The sequence below is a fragment of the Myotis yumanensis genome, unplaced genomic scaffold (assembly GCF_028538775.1).
Source record: "Myotis yumanensis isolate MYYU_CA2020_CCGP unplaced genomic scaffold, mMyoYum1.0.hap1 SCAF_13, whole genome shotgun sequence".
NCBI classification, from domain to species: Eukaryota; Metazoa; Chordata; class Mammalia; order Chiroptera; family Vespertilionidae; genus Myotis; species Myotis yumanensis.
The window spans coordinates 22828152-22846984 of NW_027223764.1; the positions used below are offsets into that span (position 1 = coordinate 22828152).

Genomic DNA, 18833 nt, shown 5'->3' on the forward strand with positions numbered 1-18833 from the left:
AGGCCCGTTTTCTTTGTTGGCTACTGACCCGGGCAGTCAAACAGCATGACCGCGACAAGGCTGGGGAGCCAGGCAGACTGCGTCCGAGGCCCGCCTTCAATACCTCCTGGCTGCGAGGTGTTGGGCAGGATAGTTAACCTGTTGGAGATTCGGTTCCCCCTCTATAAAGGGGGAACAGGAAGAGTACTGAAGGGAAGCAGAATGTGCCTCCCCCAAACATGACTTTTGGGACACTGATTACTTTAGACTGGTTATTTTCAAGAAGAAGAAGAAGAAAAAGACTCAGAGAGACCCTTCAACCTTCCCCCTTCCTGCCTAAGAGAATGTAGATAGAGGATGTGCTCCAGGAGGGAGGTATCATCGTAGATAACTACAGTTTATGTGAACTAGGTGATGGGGAGGAGCCCAGCAAGGCCCATGGATCCAACGTCCTCTCTGTGTCCCATTGGTAAAGATGGCCCAGCAAACATTTCTCTATCAAACTCTGGCTTTTCCATCTCCATGTGGATTGCCCTCCTGCCCTTTGAAGTCCCCAACTTCAACCCGCCTTCTCCTTAGCTCACGATGGCATATAAACCTCACAGTCCCCTCTGTCCTCTGGTCGCATATTCTTATAGAACCCCCGTACGTACATACATGATAGATTGGTTATTTTCTCCTGTTAATCGGTCTTATGTTAATTTGATTATAGGTCCAGCCAGGAGAACTTAGGAGGTGGGAGGAAAATAATTTTTCTGCTTCCACAGTACAACCTCTTAATTTTATGATTTGTTGTATGATCGAGACACTGTTTATAAAGCAGAGCGTGGGCACAGCATGAGAACTCAATAGCCTTGAGCCATCACTGCAGTTCCTCTTGCTGATGTGCCCTTTCACACTCAGATCGTACAGGTTCCTGACAAAAGGCTAAAGGCAAAGTGGGTGCCAAGAGAAGGCTGCCATCATCTGGCCTGGTGAAGTCAACACCTTTCTCCTCAACACCTGTTGCTGCTGCGTCTCACTTGGAGGAAAAGAACGAACTGAGGATGGAGGGGGCAGGAGAGTCTCAGGAAGGCTGTTCCCTTCCCCCGAGCCCTTGGTTGGGAATGGGTGCTGGGCTCTGGATTCCACGGGGGCAAGGCAACAACACGCAAGGCTCCTAGGAGCCGGGAGCAGTCCCTCCCTCCTCAGTGCTGCTTTATATGGGGTGGCAACGAAGTAATGGGCTGCTTTTTATGGGTGGTCCATGGAAACGTCTCCTTGCTTTATAACTTCATATTTTATAGAGTCCCCCAAACCCCAACAGTGCTTTGCAATAGCAGACACTAAAGTTCATAGACTGATTGATTTAAAAAACAAAAATCCCAAAACAACCCCAACTTGGGAGTAGTTTCTGTTAGATAGTCTATGACATTTGACACGGGAGCTGTTTTCTCTGAGCCTAAGTCAGTTATAAGATCTTGGGGGAAAGTTGGCCTGTCCATAGAGACTACCCCTCAAAGGACAGAACTACTTATTAACACTTAGTATGTGTGGTTCATCAATGGGTTTTTAACCCCCAACCATTCCATGATCGCAGGGGCAGTGCGTCATATGCACTAACTTCAGAGGGGGCTCCACAGTTGGTCCCTCGGTCGCAGCTCCCCTCGGCCTACCTCCAAGGAGAAGAAGGGCTTCTGAAATGGGCTAAGGATGAAACAGTCTGCAAGGATACTAGGCTACTGTACCACACAGGAGTGGCACTCCTAGTGAGAAGAGAGCAGGAATTGCACTTGCTCTTTTGAGGGGCTGCCTCCCTCTCTGGAGACTGCTCTTTGTGTCTGGCTCTCTCCCTCTTACAAGTCCTTCTGAGGGGCACTGTCTCTGCCGGCAGAAGGCCACCAAGATCCCCAGGTACCCAGGGCAGAAGCCCAGCACGAGGGGACTTAGGCCAGTTCTGCTATGGGGGTTGGGTTAACAGGCTCTCATCCTCTTGTTTTGGGACCTGCATGCCTCTTCGTACCACTAGAGGGGTATAACTTTAAAAGTCAGGATCGAGTGCTGGGGAGGGGGACAAGGTGGTTGATCAACATGCAAATGGAGGCCTGAGGCTGGAGGGGCAGAAGATGTCTTGGCCTATATGGTCCATCCTGATGCTCTAAGAATTTGACCCAACTCCTAGAATGACAAGCGACTTCATTCAGTTCGTGTGTAAATTCTGGTTGATTAGTAAGCTCTGCATTAAGAGGGACTATGAGGCCTGAATCTAGGCTCAGAGGGAAACAGTACACAAGGTTAGAGAGCCACTCATCCTGGTCTTTATCCTTCTAGTGCCCAGTGTTCTGTATGTGGCTGAAGAAGTCTTAGAAATTCTTCTCTACAGGTTAAGGTAGCTTGTTTAGAGGTACCGAGACCTCTCAGGTCACCTGGAGGGTGGATCTCGAGGTTGGATATCACAAATAATCAAAAGGCAAATCGTCAACGTGGACTTTTGTGTATTTGTATGTATGTAGTCACACACACACGCAGACTCAGTGCACTTACTTGCTGGAGAAGTTGCTTTGCCTTGGTGCCTCCATTTATAGAGAAAACAGTGAAGGGCTCCGGACCTGGGACGCCATGCACCGTGACTCTGTGAGTCTGCAGACACTTTCTTTCTTCTGTACTAAACATCTGTCAAGGAAGATCACATGGTTTCTCATTCATTCTCATTCGGATGCAAATTCTAGGCTATATTCCCCACTGAGGTGCTCATTCTCAGAGGTGTTTACAGGGACATGTCAATACAGAGCCATTCTAGCATCCCTCACACCCTGACCCATCGTTTTGTGGTTGAAGAAGCGATGGTGTGTCTTCTTTAATAGTCTAGTGAGGATGTGTAGCAGCACACCACCAAACTACTAATTTATTTCACAAAACACTCTCTCTTTCCATCATAAGTATGGAACTGATATCATCTAAAATGTACATTAGTCCTTATTTCTGAACTGACATCCATCAGTGTTATTGAGTTCCCTCTCTCTTGAGGGCGCTGGACAAGAATTTTGGATGGTAAGATGATAAATAAAGTATTTTAGTAAGTAAAGCACTTTCCTAAGTTCTGCGAGAGTTATTTGAGCAAATTACGGAACCGGAGGAGGGACTTGCAACTGGCATGTGAAATGTGGGTAGCGTTGCAGGACTGAGCCCTTCACTTGTAGGGTCTGATGCTGACTCCAGGTAGATAGTGTCAGCATTGAACCAAAAGCTAGGTCAGCCAGCTGGTGCCGGGGAGTTGGAGAAGCAACACTGGAAAAGACACGACACATTTGGTGTCAGCAGAAGTATTGTGAGGAAAAACGGCTCTTTCATGGTACGTGTGGCATCTGCACCTCTGATAGGTACTGAGGGTGGCCAACCCGGGATTGTGCAGGAAGCCCTGCCTTGCCTTCTGAAAGCATCTGGTTCTGGCTCTTAGGTGACAGGAGCCCAGTCCCTGGTTCCCAGTCCTCTGCACAAGGCAGGCAATACCTCCCTCCACTTTGGCCAAAGTGCTGTTTTTAACCTTGGCCACACGCTGAAGGGAAAAGGAGGAAAAGCTAGGGAAACAAGGTCAGAGACAGAGAGAGAAGAAACTAATGAGGGGAGGGAAAGAGAAACGGAGAAGAAAGCCCAGCTAACTGATGGTGGCAGCGGCGGTGGTCGAGTTAGCGCCACCGTGAGCATAGAAGGTGTCTTTCCAGGGGTTGTTAGGACTACGTTAAAGTGTAAGGTGGATATGACAGTGATCAGGCTGTTAAGTGTGTAAAGAGGGGATCGATGAACAGCCTTTAAACTAATTTTTAAAGAGCAAGCACAATGGAATGAACCAGTTTATTAGAGCGGGGTCACTGGTTTAGTCATCAACCCTGGATTATTGGAGTGAGCGCAAGTCCTATGGCTCTCGAATCTCAATGGGCAAGAACCTTACCTGGGGAACTTGTTAAAATGCTGGTTCTGCAGTGATGGCACCTTTTGTTTGCAGTGTACCCTTCTCATCCCCACGAGTGCAGATTCCGTATCTCCCCAATTGCCAGGGGGCAGTTATGTATCAACAGCAGCACCTGGCTGCCACCCCAACCCTGCTCACCTGGCACCCACCCCTGGACCACTGAAGAAGCAGAAGATTTTCCTGGTCTAACCTAAAATTTCTAAGAGAACTGAATGCTCCCTAGCAGGTTTGCTTAATTAACTTCTTGCCCACATGTTATTTTTGGCTCATATTAAGAGTATGGGCTTTGGCTGCTATAGCTCAATGGATTGAGCATCGTCCCATGGACCAAGAGGTCCTGGGTTCAATTCCTGGTCAGGGGCACATGCCCAGGTTGCAGGCTTGATCCCTAGTAAGGGGCATGCAGGAGGTAGCCGATTGATGTCTCTCTCATTAATGTTTCTATCTCTCTTTCCCTCTAAGAATCAATAAAAACATATTAAAAAAACAAACACAAAAAAACAAAAAGAGTATGGGCTTAGCACTAGGTGAACTTGGGTTTATAGCTGTGTGACCTCCGAGGTACTTAGCTCTTACCTTCCTCATCTGTAAAACGGAGACCATACTCAAAGTTCTTTCATAAAAAAGTTATTGAGAGGATTAGGTGAATTCATATATGTAAAGTGCTTAGACATGCCAATGCCAGCCATTATTATTATTCCCATAGCTACCTAATGATCACCTTCCTGTATCATGAGCAAGCCTACCTCCAGCACAGCAATCCCCACAGACATGCTGAGCGAAACAGAGCTTAATTACCAAAGAGGCCGGCACGGAACTGCCAGAGGAGATTTCTTCCATCCTTCTGCTGTTTACGAATAAACTAGAGATTTCCAAGACTTCATTGTGGAGGTTTCGCAGCTGAAGATGTCGATATCCTGGAATAACGCAGAATTGGGAAAAGCCCGTTAGCCATGCACTACGGAGCTCTGCCGCAAAATGGTAGGCAGAGGCCCTGGCTGGGTAGCTCAGTTGTTAGAGTGTAGTCCTGATCCTCCAAGGTTGTGGGTTCGATTCCTGGTCAGGGCACATGCAAGAATCAACCAATGAATGCATAAATAAGTGGAACAACAGCTGCGGCCGCAGAAGCTCCCTGGAGGCCCACAGCAAAGCCAGTCCACCAGCCACCAGCTCCGCCTCTGCTCAGGGTTCTCCATCCTCCCTGCTCTGTCCCCAGCACCCATCCCTGGCTTCCGACACTGAAGTTCTGCCAGGCACTGATTCCACTCTCGGCCAGTGAGCCATTACCTCTACCGCCCTCCTCTTGGTTTCCTCTGCTCACTTCAGTCTCAGCTTGGAAAGTGCTAGGGGGGCCTGGTACGGTGGTTCAGTTGATTGGAGCTGGTCCCGTGCACCAACAGGTTGCAGATTCCGTTTCCCATCAGGGTGTGGTTGGGGCACGTATGGGAGGCAACTGATTGATTTATATTTCTCTCTCACATCGATGTTCCTCTCCCTTCCTCTCTCTCTCTCAAATCAATAAACATATCCTTGGGTGAGGATTAAAAAAAAAAAGTGAAGTTATCTTTACTAAAAAAAAAAAAGAAAAAAAAAGTGTCAGGGGTGCAGTGGGTGCTATTTGGGCAGGGATATGAGGGGAGAAGGGCCAACCACCACAGCTCTCGACATCAGCAGCGGCAGTAGAGGCCATACTTCCTCAGAAATGTGAATACCTCGAATTTGAGGATAACGTAAAAGAAAACCTGTTAAGAGATATACTTAAACAGTATTCAAATTTGTGTTTTTTTCCTGCCTCTTATTTCAACTTTTTAAAAATGAAAATCTCAAACATACTCTCAAAAGTAGAGAGAACAGTCTAAAGAGCTCTATGGCATCCATCACTAAGCTACAGTAATTATTTTTTATTTTTATAATATACTAGAGGCCCAGTGCATGAAATTCGTGCACAGGGGTCAGGGGAGACCCTCAGCCCAGTCTGTACCCTCTCGCAATCCAGGACAGCTCGGGGGATGTCCGACTGCCAGTTTAGGCCTGATCCCGCAGTCGGACATCCCTCTCACAATCTGGAACTGCTGGCTCCTAACCACTCTGCCTGCCTGCCTGATCACCCCTAACCACTCGCCTGCTTGCCTGATTGCCCCTAACCACTTGCCTGTCTGCCGGCCTGATCATCCCTAACTGCCTCTGCCTGCCTGCCTGATCACCCCTAACTGCTCACCTGCCTGCCTGATCGCTCCTAACCACTCGCCTGCCTGCCTGATTGCCCCTAACTGCTCACCTGCCTGCCTCATCGCCCCATCCACTCTGCCTGCCTGCCTGATTGCCCCTAACCACCTCTGCCTCAGTCCCTGCTGCAGTGTCTTCATCCAGAAGGTCGTTTGGCTGTCCGGTCTAATTAGCATATTATGCTTTTATTATTATAGATTTAAAAAAATTTTTTTAAATATATTTTATTGATTTTTCACAGAGAGGAAGGGAAGGGGATAGAGAGTTAGAAACATCGATGAAGAGAGAAACATTGATCAGCTGCCTCTTGCATACCCCCGACTGGGGATGTGCCCGCAACCAAGGTACATGCCCTTGGCTGGAATTGAACCCGGGACCCTTCAGCCCGCAGGGCAACGCTCTATCCACTGAGCCAAAACGGTCAGGGCTATTATAGATTTTTATGGATTTCAGAGAAGAAGGGAGAGATAGCAACATCAATGATGAGAGAGAATCAGTGATTGGTTGCCTCCTGCACATCCCCTACTGGCGATCAAGCTCACAACCCGGGCATATGCCCTGACCGAGAATCGATCACAGGTTGATGCTCAACTCTGAGCCACGCGGGCTGAGCTACAGTAATTATTAACAGCATGAAGATGCTACTCCACCTCGCTTTAGAGCCTTGAGCGGGATAATCCTCTGAGCAGTGACCGCCGAGCTGTTGTTTTCCACAACTGCAAAACGAAGAAATATGAGGTCTTCAAAGTGAACCCGGAAGAAAAACTGCTCGTTCCACATGGGGTTCAGAGTGTTCCGGTGGATGGGCTTCGTGCGGAAGTGGCAGCTGTCCAGCGGCATGCCCAGGATGTCGACCTCGATGCACGGGCTTCCTGTGCTGTTGCTCGGGCACACGTTCTGGCCAGAGACAATCTGAGGGAGGAAGCAAGGACCAGGTCAATGAAGATGAAAAAGAAACAAAGGCAACCTCTGCACCTCATCACTTCCCTACACGAAGAACACTCTGGAATGGAGGAGGTCCACGGTGAGTAAATCTGCTAACTGCCCCCCCCCCCCCCCCCCCCAGCAGGAAGTGATTGCAACCAGGCAACCACAGGCCTGGAATCATGGGGAAAGCTTATTTTGTCACCAGCATTCACCTGTCACTTTTCAACTGTCAAAATGTTCAAGTATCTTCAAAGCCAAGCAATTAAGATGAAATCAAGGTGCGCAAGAAGGCACAGGGAAACGGGGAGACTTTACAGAATGCAATCACAAAGTGGTTGCGAACATTCTGTTCAAGATGTTTTAGGTGTATATTTTATAACTTCAAAGACATTTTCTTGAATGGTTTAGTTTTACAGCAAGTCACAGGGAATGTTTTTAAAAGTTTATCCACAGCCTTCTGTACACAGTTAAACGTCTACTCGAGTCTAGCTAATCTGGTCAAACAGAGGAGGCCCCCTGCCCTGGTCTTCGGGAAGGAGACAGCAGCGGTGGTAGGAAAACCAGAGCGTGGTTCTCCCGGGGTGTGAGAGGGGTGATTAGAGGCTGCTTGGCATTCTTCCTCTGGAGGGAAACGGACAAGTTCTAAGGTTGGAGGGCAGCGATTAGCCATCCAGAGGTCTTGTTCTCTGTCCGCTAAGAGGTAGCGACAGAATGGGGAAATAAAGTTGAATGATGAGCTGCCGGGGGCTGTTGTTAAGGGCAGTCTGTGGTGTTTTGACATGGGGTTAATTAGGCAATAAAAGAAATAAGGAAAGGCCCAGGAACAATACAGTTTAAATTGCAAGGAGGAAAGATATTTAATTGAATTGTATATTGATGCCCGTTTGATCTTACGAGAGCCTGTTCGAGTTTAAGATGACCTGCTCTAACAAGGAGCTCAACTTTTATGGGAGAAAATCAGAATGATGATGCTGTGGGCCCTGGAAGACAGAATCACCACCATCAGCGTGCAGCGGAAGCAGGGAACTCACAGCTCCACCTACTGGGCACTGGCAAATGCAGTGCCTGGCGACAGCATACCTCAGCCACAGCCACCGCTTGTGACAGGTAAAGAAATCCTTCTGGGAACTAAATCTGCACAAATGGTGACACAAGAACTCTGCAATGCCCTGAATTCAAAACCAGCGCATATTCAGGAAGGCGGAAGCGCCTTGCCATCTCCTGGAGACAGCGCCACACTTACAGTCAAAGAGTAGACGGCGGGCTCCATGTTGTCCAGGTCTCTTTCCAGGGGAGAAAACTTCTGATACATGGGGCAGTTCTTGTCCCACAGAACTGGGGGTTTCAACACATAGCCACAGCCACCGTTGGCCTCAAACATGGCAGCGTTTAAATGTAAAGGGAGATCTGCAAAACAAAGTCAACATTGCTTGTTACTCTGTCGCTTATGAATGTCAATGTCAGAACTTATATGTTATATGCATAGCCCGTGGACATGGGCAATAGGGTAGTGAAGACATGGGGGAAGGAGTGGGGTGAAGGGGGGAAAAATGGGAGAGATCTATGATGCTATCAACAATAAAAAATGTATTAAAAAAAAAAGTAAAGTTCAAAAGAACTTTGTATCAATTTTCCCCAAGCTTAAGCATGAAGAAGGGACTGACTGAGTGGCTACTATGTGCCAGGTTGTTAGGTACGAGAGATACAACAGGTAACAAGACCAAGATCCCTGTCTTTTCGGGGTTCAGTCTATGGGATAAGCCCAGTGTCTCACTCCCACCCAGGTTCTGCCACTTAAAAACTCCTTTTGCAAATCAAAATTTACAACATCCATCTGAAAAAAAAAATCTTTGCAATACCTCATTTTATACAGAATTTTAGTAAGGAATAGTCATGGCATTTTCTTATCCCCGAATACTAAACCATGCAGACAACTGTATGACCAATTCTTGCCTTTGCAAATATAAGATAAAAATCTTAATAATCCAAGGCAGACTGGGAGAAGAGCCAGAAAAATATATCTTTCCATGAAATCTCAATTTCAACCCATAAATTACAGTACTTCTACCTCTTTTTAATTGCAGTTAAATATGAAAAAAATTATTATCACATGTGATTCACATCATGTCTATGATCCATCCCCTCCATCGTAAACCCTGGGAACCCTCACAACGGCTTCCAGTCCTCTGTGGCCAGCTTTTACTTGGCACGGTTCTTGGATGAACGTTGGACTCCCGCACTGGTTTGGGCTCTGACACACACAAATGCTCATCTGATGGCGCAAGTCTGTAGAAAGGTTGCCCAGATGAACACAGGGTTTATGAGGCACACCTGACAAATGTTCCCTCTGATAGATTCCTTCCATGTGCAGAGCGAACTGTGCTACATGGACCGACATCAAGGAAAAGTGTGGTGAGCACCACGGAGCAATAAGAAGTTGGCCTCCACATGTCTCGTGTGTAAATTTTTTTCCGTGTACGTGGGGTTGGCTGGGATTGTAGGCAGGAATCCTTGGGGTCAGATGTCTAAGGCATAGGAAAGCTACGTGGGCTCGGTCTCCTTATCTATAAAATCAGTGCCCTGGACCCCACCTCTCAGGCCCGTCCAGTCCTGATGTGACTGATTCGTTGAGGCTGTCTTGCCTGCAGGACGAGAGAATTCTCTTCCCAGGCCACCCTGTGACAGAGGAACATAGACCTGGGCTAGGATGGCTAAGAGAGCGAAGCAGGCTAGCTCATGCAGAGTTGATGAATATGAAATGGAAATACAGTGGGGCCTTGACTCATGAGTTTAATTCGTTCCGATACCGAGCTCGTTAAGGAGCTCGTTAACTCAAATTACTCTATCAACTCAATGCAAAAAATCGGCCGAGAGACAGCTGGTATCTCAAAAAACTCCTTAGTCAGGACACTTGTAAGTCAAGGCCCCACTGTATATTACTAAAAATTATAGCAGCTCACCCTTACTGTGCTCTTACTGTGTACCAGGCCCCATTCCACGCACTTTATGTACATCAGTGCTTCCCATTTTATAGATGAGGAAACTGAGGCACAAGAAGTGAAAGAACCCAAGGCACACAGTTACCAAGTGGTGGATGCTGGGGTTTAAACCCCAGCAATCTGATCCAATCTCAACAACTGAGCCGCATAGTGTACACCTCACAGGCATGTCATAAATGAGAAAACGTGTGCAAGTCTCTACCGAGCATTCGGCACATAGAAGATCTCAATAAACAGTAGGTAATAAATTATGATTATGATGTCAACTCCCATTTGGGTTTGAAGTCTGATCCTAGGAGGTCTGTGTCTATCCTTGTACTTTCCCAAACTTTTTCTTTTTCTGTTGTTAATTCTCACCCAAGGATATTTTTCTGTTGATTTTTTTTTAAGGGAGAATGGAAAGGAGGGGGAGAGACAGAGAGAGAAACATTGATGTGAGAGGAGAGACACATCGATTGGTTGCCTCCTGCACAGGCCTGGACCAGGGCCGGATGGAGACTGCAACCGAGGTACGTGCCCTTGACTGGAATCAAACCCGGGACCCTTCAGTCCATGGGCCATCACTCTATCCACTGAGCCAAACCAGCTAAGGCTAATCTCATTTAGTAATCCAACAGGTAAACCAAATGCAGGCGGAGCTGCTCATTTTGGAATAAAGGTGGGACCTCAAATCTAGACCTCCAATTGCCCCCTAGGCATGGTCCCAGGACTCCACCTGGGGCTATCGTTTTACTAGTAAAACCCCTGTTGTAAGCAAGTGAAGGAGGGTGCATGAATCTGTGTCACCTGATCGCCCCTATCAATCAATGCCTGTGAGGCAGATCAGACTTATCAGTACCTTTATGGTCTCCTATTTATTTAAAAACCCTGTATTAAGTAGGCACCAATGCCGTAATAATGATGCCTATACTTTGGGGCTAGAAAAGTCATCATAAAGAGTTTGACAATCACTCAGGAAAGCAGGATCCATATTAACAGCTTTTCTTTCGATGGGGTCGCATGACCTTACACTTGTTCTGCTCTAGGTGGAAAGAATGCTGAGGGACTGTTGCCCGCCATCACCAGGTTTGCATACCAGGCTCAAGTCAGTTTCCAAACTCAAGAGTTGGTTTCCTTGAGTGCAGACCTGGGCTATTCCTGGCTCCAGATCACTGCAGACCTTCTTGAAGATGATGGAGCCATTAGAAATTCTAGGAAGAGATGACCCTAAGTCAATGGACACTCCTTTGGGGCATCAGGGTCCTCTGACATCCAGGAAGTGTCAAGGCTGATGATCCATGGAACACAGTCGGAGGCTAGAGGGACACTGGGAAAGGGTTCTCTGTTACTTGGTTGGGATGTTTCATGGAAAATCAAGCGCTCCCTAATCTAGGAATCCTTTGTAAAAATTAAAAGATAATGAGTCCAATAGACTCTGATCTATTTGGACTTGCAATCCACAGAAAAGTACCTAAAAACCCAAGAACCACAGGCTCAGACTGCAGTGGGGCGGAGGGGGATAGTCTGTTTCAGCTCAGCATGCATTTATTGAGCACCTACTGCGTGCAAGATATTAGCCAGGCTCTATGCCCAGTTTGTGCAAATGAAGACCATTTTTACAGGTGAACACGGTGAAACCGCCTGTGGCTTGTGCTCTGTCCAGCGTGGGGATGCGTGTAATCATTGCCTGCGGCACTGGACCAGAGAGGCGTTATGGCAGCACTCTCTCTTGGGCTGGAAGACTCTGTAGAGAAACTTGAGGATGAACCATCAACAGAGCCATCTGTCTCCCCTGAGGAGGCAGCTCGAACATGTGCTCCCAGATTGATTTGGGAGGGAGGCAAAGCCTTCAGGGGTGAGTGAAGGCCAAGCTGCAGCCTCAGTGTGTGCTTCGGGACCTGGGGGCGGTGGGTGGTGGTGGAGGGAGCCAGGAGGGGCAGCTCCTTTCGGCGGCGGCTCCTTCTGCCATCGGTGGAGCCGGTGTGTCTGCACCAGCCTTGGCACGCCCAGGAGAGCGGGCACATCCAAAACCAAACGCATTTCCATTTCCTTGAGAAAACCATCTTGCTAGTGATTTCACTGGACTTAAAATACTTCAGTATCATAATAACCAAGGGCGCCGAAGGGCTACAGACAGGGTCAGAGATGTAAGCCCGCAAGCCACTTGGGACAGATTGAAAAGAAACTTTTACAACTTTGAAAATATTTCATTATTATTTCCACTTGCGAGTCCAAATCCTACTGTTTTCATAACTTATCAAAAACACTTCATCATCGTTAACGTTTGTGGAATGCTTTCTCTGTGCCAGCCACTATGCTAAGTAGGGTACTTCACCTGCATCGTGTTATTTAATTTCAATGGAAAGAAGCAAATATAACAAGGGCAAAAAAAAAATGCGTCGGCAGGGTCAGCCACACATGGGCACTGTTGGCACCAGTACCAGGTGGCTAGCTGGTTCGAGAGCGAAAGGTGTGGTTTGACCTTGGCTGGAGACGGGGCTATGCTGTGGCTGGCGGGTCAGCACGGTTGCTTAGGATCTGATTCAGGTGACGTGAGAGGAACGAGAAGGCCGCTTGGCTGTCCCAAGGAAAGACTGTGGCTTCTGAAGGTGCTTCGAGGAAACATTCCTCATCGACTTTTTCTTTATCTTCTGCAGCTCCCTTCCTGCCCCCATAACCAAGTAGAAACAAAATACTTTATCCTCTCCACTCCCAGAGTCCTTGAATTTATTATTACTAGTCATTCTGTGACCTTGAGCAAATCAATCGCTCTGTGCCTTGGTTTGCTCATCTGAGGAATGGGGATCATAAAGGTGTCCACCACTTAGGGTTGGTGCAAAGATTAAATCAGATAAGAGGGGGTCAGGGAAAATTCAGCACGGTGTCTGTTGCATGGTAAGTGTGCAATGAATGGTAGCTCTTATTCTGGACGTCAGGCCTCATCAGGTATTCCTGCTAAGAGAGTTTCCTCAGCAGTGAGAAAAACAAACACTGCTTTCTTGGTTCGCACACTTGTTTTCTCCATGTGAGCTACTCTGGGAGCAATGACCATTATTCTCCATTTCAATCTCAATGGATAAGAAGAAGCTAACATGCAATTTGCTTGGAGTGACAACTACTTATTGGCTGCAAGGAATAGCTTAGCAAGACAGCTTAACAAAGGGTGTTAGTAACTCTCTGCCCCAAAAGGTCTTTAGACACAAACTAGACACGGCCCTAAACAGTGTCTTATTTAAAGACACTAAAGAGTAGCCTTATGTTTAAAAAATGCTTTAAAAAGGGAGCAAGAACAAGAGATTACTAGGGACCCCTTTAACGTTCTTTCCTATCACCTTAACTCTGAAACATCAAGGGCACAATTCAGTATCAAATGCACCGGTATTTTTGCTCTTACATATGGTGTGCCCCAGGCTGGCATCGTGCCCCTCTTAACTAAAATGTTGTTTGTTGAACTATGTTTCCTGAAACACAAGACCCGAAGGAGAGAGGTGAGGAGCAAGCCGTTACCATCTGTCTGGTAGTTGAGTGCCACGAGCTGTATCCCGTGCAGCCAGAACATGAGGGGGTTAGGGTTGGAGGAGTCGATGCGGGTGGCAGCCGGGTAAGTCCTCAGCAGCTGACAGGCGGTGTGCTGGATCAGTTTCTGAGAATACCTGCGACACAGACGTTTGGCGGCATTTTCATTCAGCGATGAGATATGGTAACATTTGGGAGTTCTAATGATAGCGCTGAGGGACGTGGCTGGGCTGAGGGGAGAAGAAGACTCCTCCCAGGCCTGTCGCATTCCTTCATAGGAACCTAAACCCCCCAAAAGATTAGCCTCAGATTAGTGCAGGACACTTTAAATGTTTTAGAAAGATAAACCTGAACAACATCTCGGTAAAACAATCATAACCATGTAACACGTCAGAGTAGATCTTAATAGTGTTACACTATTCAGTTACACTACAGTAGTGTTATACTATACTTGAGTTAGTCCACCACCTTGAAACAAAATGATAGCTATTGAGTTTTAAAATGAATGCAGAAGCACCAATTTAAGTTAAAAGCCTGAAAATCCTTTGCCTCATCTGACCTGTGGATATATTTGAACAATACATGGCAATGTATGCACAAGGGTATTCACTTTAGCGTTTGTTATAAGGAAAAAACAGCAACAAAAAAAAACAGGAAGCAATCCAAATGTTCTACCAGTGAGGAAGTGGTTAAATGACAGTATATACACAATGGAAAACCACAGAGGCATAAGGAGAATAAGGTAGATATATGCTCAGAAAGCTGTTTGGAAAGTTACAGCAATATAAAAGTTATACAAATATGCTCGGTTGTATCCCATTGGGATCATCTTAAAAAGAATCTTATTCTTCTTGAACAAAACACAATAAACCTAACAGTGGTTACCTCAGGGGACTAGAACTGAGCCATTGAGAATAGAAAGGAATTTTAATCGTACCCTATATTGTTTGAGTTGTTTTTTTTTTAACTATGAGAATTTATTACTTTTATAATAAAAAGTAATTAGTAATAAAATGGATATATCTTCTGCAGTTATAATGGTGACGAGAGCAGTTCCAAGAACCACTAGAATGTTCCAAGGTGGTTCCAATTTTTCCCTATTGAGGCAAACACTGTTAGAACATCTTCAGTGAAGTGCTATTTTTTAGGAAGTTAAACATGTAAAATTGAAAAATATTTCTACTACACTTAGATAATATAAACATTCATGGAAATAAAAAAAAAAAAAAGTTCAAGGGAAGTGCTTCGACAGTAAAATGTTGGACTTATCCAGCATGCGGAATCGAGCAAAGATATCGAAAGAAGGTGACTGTACTTTTTCCAGATGTTTTGTTAAGTGATGCCGTCTCCCCAGGGCTCATTCTGCCCGGATTGTTGCCAAAAATGGACTTCCTGCTTTTCCTTTCTTTTCCTCTGTTAGAGCCAGATGCATTTAGAGTTGACAGGCCTGTTCCCATAAAATGAAAATAAATAAGCCAAAAACTACAAGCGAGGGAACTCGACATTTTCCATCCCTGTCCATGTTTACTTTGAAGTCTTACTACTCCCTGGTAACCCTGCTCAGAGGACCCACTCGCATTCTCAACACCGTTAATAGCAGCATTGCAGGCTTTAGAGTGAAGTTTTTATCTCTGTGGGCAAATGTGACAAGAACTGCAGGGTTATACAGAATGGCCGCAAAATAGCACCCACACCCACCTGATGGTGCACCAGAAAGATTTTGAAAAAATGCATAAAAAGAAAGTGCTCCAGTCAACACTGAATTATCAGGACCGAATTACTCAATTTTGAGAGGTGAAAGAATGGCTTGGAGCACGAGTTTTAGCATCACATTGTCTAGGTTGAATTCTTGCCATTATGAGCCCTGACTTAATATCCACCTTCTCTGTTCCTCAGTTTCCTTATCTACAAAATGGGTATAAAGATAGGAACTCACAGGCTTAGTCTGAGGATTAAACAAGAAATATGTTAAATGACAGTGATGTCTCACGGCTTCTCTTTCTCACTCCTGGTCCAATCACTCCCTGACTCCTTCCTGCCTGGCACAGTGCGTGGCGCGCAGCAGCACTTTAACAGATATTTGCTGAACGAGGAAATGAAAGCACACCATGCAGACCTGGATCCAGTGCAGGAAGAGTGAGTTAAAGGCACCAGGCAAGCCCGTGGCCTCCCAACTGTTTCCACTGTCTACATTGTACCATTAGATCAGTGGTCGGCAAACTGCGGCTCGCGAGCCACATGCAGCTCTTTGGCCCCTTGAGTGTGGCTCTTCCACAAAATACCGACTTCTGTGCATGGGCCACGAAGTTTCAATTGCACTGTATGTGCTCGCCTGCACGTGGTATTTTGTGGAAGAGCCACACTCAAGGGGCCAAAGAGCCGCATGTGGCTCGCGAGCCGCAGTTTGCCGACCACTGCATTAGATCATAATTCCTTCAGCTGGAGCAGTGTTCAGGAGGCCCTCTTTGAGATGAAAATACACCTTCCAAAAACATCATCAGAGAAGACAGGATAAAGGAGTGTTTCATAAAAGCATAGACTTTGGAGTTTAAACCCAGTTCCTAGTGGTGTGACCGCCCACAAGCTACCGAACCCTCTGCACTCCTTGCTCACCTATAAAAGGGCTGTGGTCACGATAAAATGAGATCGTGTATATTTACATACTCAGTCGAGTGACTTGTTCAGAGAAAGTGCTCAGTTCATAGCAGCTATGGGGCTTCTAAATTTTTTCTCTCTGAAGTATCCTTAACCCCAAAGACGTGCTAACTTGCACTAGTGAGTGTTCATGCTTTATCTTAAAATTTTGTGTGAACTTTGCCCTCTACACAATGATGTAACAGTAGATTTTCTCCCAAGTAAAACTGATGAGAGGTCAGAGTGAGGCCCCGTGTTCATTCTGGGAGTTTTGCACACATCCTGGCCCACGTCGACATTCCCCAGGGATATGTGGGACCTTTTGTGAACAGCCTGGCTGTTCTCTCCGGGTGGGGCGAGGAAGCAGGAACACGGGCTGGTGATCAAGAGAGGGGAGGAATCTGCCCTGTTGGCCCATCTATATATGTAAAAGCTCAGCGATCTTTATGGCAGAATGACTGGAACGACCAGAACGACCAATCACTATGATGCGCACTGACCACCAGGGGGCAGACGCTTAATGGAGGAGCTGCCCCTGGTGGTCAGTGCGCTCCCACAGTGGGAGCACTGCTCAGCCAAAAGCCAGGCTCACGGCTGGTGAGCACAACAGTGGTGGCGGGAGCCTCTCCCTCCTCTACGGCAGCACTAAGGAGCGGCGAGCCAAGCGGAAAGGAGCAAGCAGGTAGGCAGTTAAGAGCGAGCAGGCGGTGGTTAGGAGCGAGCAGGTGGGCGGTTAGGAGCGAGGGGTCCCAGATTGCGAGAGGGATGTCTGACTGCCCCCTCCCTCCCCCCCCCCCCCCCCGCATAAATCTTGTGCACCGGGCCTCTAGTTTATCAATAAGAATAGCAACCACCATCAGTTCCAGCGAGCCAACTACCTGTAGATAGTGTGCTAGTCACATTAAGTACTTTATTGTTAATGTTTATGACAACCCTGCAAGTGAGGGCTGTTCTGTCTCTTTTATTGGAAGGGCCTCTGAAGTGCAGAGAGGTTAACTAACTGCTGTAGTCAAGGTCACTGAGGAGTGGAATCCTGCCACTGAAGCGGGTTCCTGATCTTGGGGAGGTTACTGTACTTCTGGGGAAGGTTGTGCCACGTGGTCTTCATGCTGCCTCACTGCTCTGAAGATATTTTTGCACATGCCTCTGTGGATGGGACTTGGGATGGTGAAGGGTGAGATTCATTGAAATGGATAATGTAGCAAAATTAAAATCCATAGTGTAGCAAAATGAGCATTTTATGGTATTTTCCCCCAGAGCATCAGAACAAATAATAATCATGATAAATATGTAGAAGGTAGTGTAACAATGATTCTAGCAACACAATTTAGTGGTTTTGAGAAAGGAAGTAAAGAAAAATGTCCGAAATTTCAATTACTAAAAAAAATTAAACTACAGTATGTCTTATAAAGACTGCACGCCATTTAAACACTTTAAAAGAACAGCATATTGGGAATCTATATCTATAAAAGCCTAAGTGACCATTCAACCGGTAGCTATGATGCACACTGACCACCAGGGGGCAGACGCTCAGTGCACAGGCATGGAAACATGGAACAGACTGATAAATCTCAGAAGGAAGGGGGTGGGGGAAAGGCGGGAAGAGATTAACCAAAGATCGGCCTGCGGGGATCGGGCCGACTATGCACTGGGCCTCCGGCATCCCCCGAGGGGTCCCGGATTGTGAGAGGGTGCAGGCCAGGTCAAGGGACCCACCAGTGCACGAATCCGTGCACGCGGCCTCTAGTTTTAAAAATAAGCCAAATAACGCCATGCGTAGCCTGTGCCTCCAGTCAGAGGTTGGACCCAATGATCTTTGACTCTTCCAAAATTTGGGCATTTTTGCTCTTTATCTACTCGGTGCTTGAGAAGAAAAGACCAAGCCTGTGGGGTGGTTTGGGTGTAGTGTGAGCTGAATTTATAAAGAACAGGAGAGGCAGTGAGTGTGATTCTTGAACGAAGTGACCTTCACACTTGTTCCTGTGATGAAGGACACGCAGGCCACGAGGCTCTTTTGACAGTAAAAGGATTTTTCCTCATCGTAAGAACACTTTCACCAGCTGCAAATATGATCACATTGTACATATGTGAAAGAAGGCCTGGTCTGTGAAATTACACCTAAATGGCTAGGTTCCTGCATGTCTTCGAGATCTCTGCTTGCTAATTATTCATTCATATTCTCAACAGAATTTGCCAACAGGTAAGCAGCAGTAGCTGCCAAAATCTCCAGTTTATGGGAGAGAGCTTAAAATTGAGAAAGTTCTATTTATGATTTTTTTCCTTCTGGTGTGTAAAAAGACCACTATTACCTAATTTTTAAATAGCCCAATACCTCTGTCCCAATTTCAGGGCGGAGTGTGAGAACTGATGCTTAAGATAACCCTCTGGGAGCCAGGATCTGCATTCAGACCATATTGAAAAAAATGAGGGTTGGTATTTTAACCCTCTCCAGGCCAAGTTTGCTAGCGTTTAGACAATCCCCCAATTCTAGTAGCTTTCCTGTCCTCTGCAAGGGAATCCTTTTTCTTAGTAGAAAGAGGTAGATTTTTCTGACTTCCTAGGTATGGACTCTCCTGTTTGCCCTCCACCTCCTGCTGTCCCCTTGCGGGATGCACACTGGGTGA

At 46.6% G+C, this 18833-nt stretch overlaps 1 protein-coding gene across 4 annotated transcripts in view; it reads right to left on the reverse strand.

The window, feature by feature from the left end:
- Positions 1-18833, reverse strand: part of PLCE1 (phospholipase C epsilon 1) — a 294253-nt gene that overhangs the window by 12837 nt on the left and 262583 nt on the right. For all 4 annotated transcript variants that reach the window (XM_070432674.1, XM_070432673.1, XM_070432671.1 and 1 more), the window contains 6 exons: positions 14891-15022; positions 13567-13857; positions 8325-8488; positions 6805-7066; positions 4727-4845; positions 2503-2631 (listed from right to left, as the gene is read on the reverse strand). In XM_070432674.1, coding sequence (XP_070288775.1) covers positions 2503-2631; positions 4727-4845; positions 6805-7066; positions 8325-8488; positions 13567-13857; positions 14891-15022 — 1097 coding nt within the window. The remainder of the gene's footprint in view (positions 1-2502; positions 2632-4726; positions 4846-6804; positions 7067-8324; positions 8489-13566; positions 13858-14890; positions 15023-18833) is intronic.